The 5940-nt window shown below is 34.3% G+C and overlaps 1 protein-coding gene across 1 annotated transcript in view; it reads left to right on the forward strand.

Moving 5' to 3' along the window:
• The window catches only part of LOC107593943 (rho guanine nucleotide exchange factor 19-like), a 7226-nt gene extending 3813 nt beyond the window's left edge, over positions 1–3413 (forward strand). The window contains exons 11-16 of the mRNA XM_016283845.1: positions 80–169; positions 581–744; positions 902–1060; positions 1220–1299; positions 2825–2929; positions 3043–3413. Of these exons, the coding sequence (XP_016139331.1) occupies positions 80–169; positions 581–744; positions 902–1060; positions 1220–1299; positions 2825–2929; positions 3043–3200 (756 nt within the window). The 3' untranslated portion in view covers positions 3201–3413. The remainder of the gene's footprint in view (positions 1–79; positions 170–580; positions 745–901; positions 1061–1219; positions 1300–2824; positions 2930–3042) is intronic.
• The last annotated feature ends 2527 nt before the right edge of the window (positions 3414–5940 follow it).

Here is a 5940-nt window from a genome sequence, read left to right on the forward strand (position 1 = left end):
AAAAAGGTGAGTAAAGTAAGAGAGGACCAGGTTTTAGAAGAATATGAAAATTAAAACTAAATCTGCTCTGTTTCACTAGATTATAAAGGAATGTAACTCCAGTGTGCAGTCCATGAAGAGGATGGAAGAACTAATTCATCTAAACAAGAAAATTCACTTTGAGGGCAAGGTATAACATTGGGCATTCATTTTAATGTTTAATTAGATATGTATTGTATATCATGCAGGGGCATCTGAAACCAATTTTTTTTATATATATATATATTATTATTATTATTATTGAGGTGCCAGTGGCAGCCCTGGCTCATTTTGTGCCATTCACAATTATTTATTTTTTTGACTACTTAGTTCTTTCCAAAAGTAAAGTTTTATTAACTGAAAGTTGCATTTAAATTTAATCAAAGACTTTACTTACAATAATTATCAAGTATACAGTACAAAATAAATAATTGGTTTTGGAAGTTGCATTCAAAATTCTCTTCAAAATGTGCAAAAATCAGTTTGATTGAGCATGACACTTCTGGCATCATGTTTTCATATTACTGGCTTGTCAGTTTGTGTTTTTTTTGTTTCATTTTAGATTTTTCCTCTCATCTCTCAGTCTCGCTGGCTGGTCAAACATGGTGAACTGCTAGAAGTCGACACACAGAACTTGAATATTTCTGGGTCTAAGTTTAAACTTACCACTCGGCCTGTGTACCTTCACCTGTTTAATGACTGTCTTCTGTTGTCCAGAAGGAAGGAGTAAGTCTAATGGGAAAGAGAGACAAAAAGAAAAAGAGAAAACAAGCACATGTGTCCTTTAATGTCCAGTGTAATATCTGGATTCTGAAACAAACCCAGTTGAAAACCTGGTGTAAATGATAATAAGTCTGCTACAAAACCTGTCCCTTCTCTACAGCACGTGGAAGTTCATGGTGTTTGTACATGCAAAGATTGAAGACCTCAAGGTGAAAGATCTAAGCCAGAAACTTCAGGGAATCTCAGGCTTCATCTTCTATCTGCAGTTATGTGAGGGACAACAGCTAAAACACCAGATCCTGCTCAAGTCACCCACAGAGTGAGGACATTCGCATCATTCGAAAATGTTAACATCCAAAATTAAAATAATTTTCCTTGAAAATAACAAGCCACACATTAACATATTGAAAATATGTCCATACAGGATGCATAAAACTAAGTTTAAAACTAAGTCAAGAACATTCTGTTTTATATGTAGGAGCAGCAAACAGAGGTGGATAACAGCTATGTTTCCCTCCGATCCAAAGACCGCTATTGAGCAGACCAATGAAAATGATGGTATGTAAATTCTTTGTCTCACTCTTGTCATGCATTTCAGATTTAACTACATTTCAAACTCAAAGCTGCTATTTAAATGGTATGTAAAAAGTGAATTGTGGCTGGTAGCATTAGGTGGATAATTGCCAGTGTGTGCCAGATAGTCCAGATACTTTATGATGAAAGTCAAAAGTTTGGCTATGTTAAACTAAGCAGTTTGGACTGTTCTTCCTGACATACAAAGTCATCAGTTATTTCACTGACATAACATTGAAAAAATAGTGGAATACACAGTTCTGCTCAAGACTATTCTGTTTACTTGTGAACTAAGTGCCTCAAATAAAACTCTAAAAGGAATAGTTCACCCAAAAATGGAAATTGTCTCATTGCTTACTCTCGTGTCTTTCCAAACCTCTGTAGCATCTGGACCAATCAGACACACAATTTATTTTAGTTACGTTGAACAAATACTCTGTGAACAAACCAACTACGAGGGTCTATGGACCCTTCCCCCAAAATGCATATAACACCTCAGAAAGGCAGAACAGGCCTCTGGTTCCATGGCAACCAATGCTGATATCACTGGTTTTATTGCCCAAAGGAATGCGGGCAGAGAAACTCACAATTCATTTACCCTTAGGAAAGACACACAATGCCCATTAAAATGGACTTCTCTAATTAATTCATAGAAAAACCTTTCTGTGAATGAACACACATCTCCTCGGGACATTGTGTATACCATTACTGTTCTTGTATATTGTCTTTTGAATGGTATACTGTTTTGTGTGTATTATGATAGATCACTAGTTAATATAACCCCACCGATACCATGTTTGGTCTCTTTGAATTTGTCTTCTGATGATCTAAACGACAGTATATATTATATGTTGGTACATAGGCAATATATAAGTGTTCTAAGAATCTTTAGTAGTTTTTGCATTAACACCCAATCAAATTACATATGCAAAATACCATGCTCTAAGACAAAGAGTCGTAAACTTTCCCTCCAAAAGTGAAAGCCACCATTGGCTCTGTGACCTCCCGGAGGTGTGAGCTCAATAGGAGATAAAGCTCTCACATCAGTGAACCGCCTCAGTCAGTCTGCGGTTCTGTTCGATTCTGAGAACATGAGGATGTGAGCTAGAACACTTCTGCAACCCTTAAGTCTGCACCAGGCTTCAGCGATGGCAATTTAATTCTGCTACAGTTACTACTGGCAGCTGATATAAATAATTGTAATTAATCATAATTAACTGTAATTATTTATATACATTTCCCTTTTGAGCTAATTTGCTACACCTCTATGACCATATTTCTTCTGTTGAACAAAAACATATTTTGAAGCGTCTTTAAATGGAACATACCATTTAAAAAAAAAAGTGAATTTTGTGTTCCACAGCATAGCATGCAGGTTTAAACAACAAAAGATTGATCATCAGTTCTCATTATTACCCCTAACGTTTTGTGTACAGTCTGCCTTGTGATGCTAAGACTTATGTTTTCATAGAAAATCTGAAAAACTTAATGTCTGCATTTGTCTGTACAGATCTATCTCAAGTCCAGTGCATAAAGAGTTACCAGTCTCAGGAGCATGATGAGTTAATGCTGGAGAAGGCAGACATCCTTCAAGCTGTAACAATTACAAGTGATGGTAAGGAAAATCATTTCCCTTCCTCTGGCTACACTCCATTATTCCCTTTGAAGATGAGAAGCTGAAGGACTGCAAAGTAGAGATAAATGACCATTTATGTTTTCAATTCTCAGGGTGGGTAGAGGGGATCCGGTTGTCGGATGGAGAGAGGGGCTGGTTCCCCAAAACGTACGTGGAGGAGATCACAAGCCGCAGTGCTCGTTTGCGAAACCTCCGTGAAAACATTCGCATTAAATGTGTCTCACAAAAATTAGAGGGAGAGACTCTCTGAGACCTTGAAGTATGGGACATTGTTTTACCTAAAGCTTGTTGTATCATCTGGTTTACCAAACCAGAGAAAATTTGTGAGTCACTGCAAATTTGTGTGAATATTTCAGATTTCCATGGCTAACATTTTAGCTTTAGTAAGGTATGCTGTAAAAATCAAAAATGTATTGCAGATAGGATGAATAAGACTATGCATCGCATCTATGGAGGACTAGAAGTGCCACATAAAAAAAATAAAATTAATGCATTAAATTAAAAAAATGCATATAAATCACTTTGCAAAGTTTTACAAATATATTTAAAAATAGTAAATTAATTATTACAATAATGTTTGAATATTAAGATAAAATAACATGATGCATTTAAATTTTACAAATGAATTTTGACATTCATTGACTATTGTTTCCTTGACAAATGAAAAAATGGTTTTACATACACTGCCGTTCAAAAGTGTGGGATTAGTAAGATTTGAAATGTTTTTTAAAGAAGTCTCTTCTGCTCATCATGGCTGTATTTATTTGATCAGAAATCTACATGCTCTAATGCATTAATACTGTATGAAAGTATTTTCTGTGGCCACAGAATGATCCTTTCCTAGAGTTGATATGAACTTACACTGAATGTTCTTGGTTGATGGCAATTTAATTCTGCTACAGTTACTACTGGCAGCTGATATAAATAATTGTAATTAATCATAATTAACTGTAATTATTTATATACATTTCCCTTTTTTAATTTTAATTTCCCTAATCTAATTTGCTACACCTCTATGACCATATTTCTTCTGTTGAACAAAAACATATTTTGAAGCGTCTTTAAATGGAACATACCATTTAAAAAAAAGTGAATTTTGTGTTCCACAGCATAGCATGCAGGTTTAAACAACAAAAGATTGATAATACAGAAAAAACAGTAATATTGTGAAATATTATTGCAATTTAAAATAATGGTTTTCTATTTTAATATACTTTCAAATGTAATTTATTCCTGTGATGCAAAGCTGAATGTTCATCAGCATCATTACTCCAGTCTTCAGTGTCACGTGATCCTTCAGAAATCATTCTTAAATGCTGATTTATTACAGTTTTGCTGCTTAATGTTTTTTTTTGGAACCTGTGATACTTTTTTCAGGATTCTTTGATGAATAAAAAGTTAAAAGGAACAATTTATTCAAAATATAAATCTTTTGTTACAATATACACTACCATTCAAAAGTTTTCAATGGTATTTTTTTCTTTTCTTTTTTTTTTTGAAAGAAATTTTATTTTTATTCAGCAAGGATGTGCTAAATTGATAAAAAGTGATAATTAAGACATTGTTGGAAAGGATTTTAAATAAATGCTGTTCTTTTTAATATTATTCATCAAAGAATCCTGAAAAAAGTATCACAGGTTCCAAAAAACGCCAACAACTGTTTCCAACATTGATAATAAATCAGCATATTGGGATGGTTTCTGAAAGATCATGACACTGAAGACTGGAGTAATGATGATGAAAATTCAGCTTTGCATCACAGAAATTTTAAAGTATATTAAAATAGAAAACCATTCTTTTAAATGTTAATAATAATTTACAATATTACTGTTTTTCTGTATTTTTGGTGAAATGACTGCAGCCTTGATGAACAGAAGAGACTTCTTTAAAACACGTTAAAAATCTTACTGATCCCAAACTTTTGAACAGCAGTGTATCTATTTTCATTTTAATGAATTAATTATTGATTTCCTCTTTATGTGATGCTACTAGTCCTCCTCAATCAATTAAGAGTTTTGCACTTCAGTTTTTAAGTATCGGTAGCTCTCCAAGCGGTATTACCTTGGTTCTTTTCTACTGCTCGCTTGCAAAGAAATGCATGTGTTGTTACTGCATGTAGCATATGGTGCTGCACTTTCTGACAGTCCACAGACGCACACTACTCAAAATACAGCGGTCCCATGCAGGTTCACCATGTGGGTGGATGAAATTTGGATATGTCAGCTGTTAAAATGTTTAGAAAAATAACAAGATCCAATTTAAATGGCTTAGTTTTAGGTGGCATAGCAGCTATTTCACTCTCAAGTGTTTTTATGAGGACTTAAAGTGAGATGTCTTGTCGTTAGCAGATTCACTAACCAGTCACACAGTAAAGCTCAATGCTCGCTTTTACTAGTGAAAAATTGGACCAAAATTTTGAACTTTTTGAGTTGCTGTTGCAACGTAAATATTAGTTTATGCCACTAGTCTTCTGTAGATAATCATTTACTTAATAGTGCTGGCATAATAACAGGAAGTGTTCTTTCAAATTATGACCATTATTTATGTCAGTGATACTGATGTTTGTGTATTTGTTGTTTTGGCGAAGCAGATTTTTTAGGCAGTTTCTGTGTGGAGTACTGATATCCTGAGCATGTTAAATCACATTTGAAATATAATCCTTAATGGTGACTTTGTAAATAAATAAATGCATATATTCTAGCTGAAAGTGTCTCACATGTCTGTCTGAGACTAATACAAAAAAAAGTTGAGCTTTCAGGGTGTGTAAAGTTAGCCTTACTGTAATCAGGATTCCCAGCCACGTATGCACACAGCTACAACAAAGCGTGCCTCATAAACATCAGTTTCATTCCAGGCTCACCTCATATCCCATGGAGCAATAAAGCAGCCGGGTAGCAGGTAAATAGAATAGTTTCTTTGTTACAGCTGTTCTAAGAACCTTGAATGGTTTCCAACTGCAGTAAATCAGAGGTGAAAGACTGCTGAAAAGG

The sequence above is a fragment of the Sinocyclocheilus grahami genome, unplaced genomic scaffold, assembly GCF_001515645.1.
Source record: "Sinocyclocheilus grahami isolate Dianchi unplaced genomic scaffold, SAMN03320097.WGS_v1.1 scaffold177.1, whole genome shotgun sequence".
NCBI lineage: Eukaryota > Metazoa > Chordata > Actinopteri > Cypriniformes > Cyprinidae > Sinocyclocheilus > Sinocyclocheilus grahami.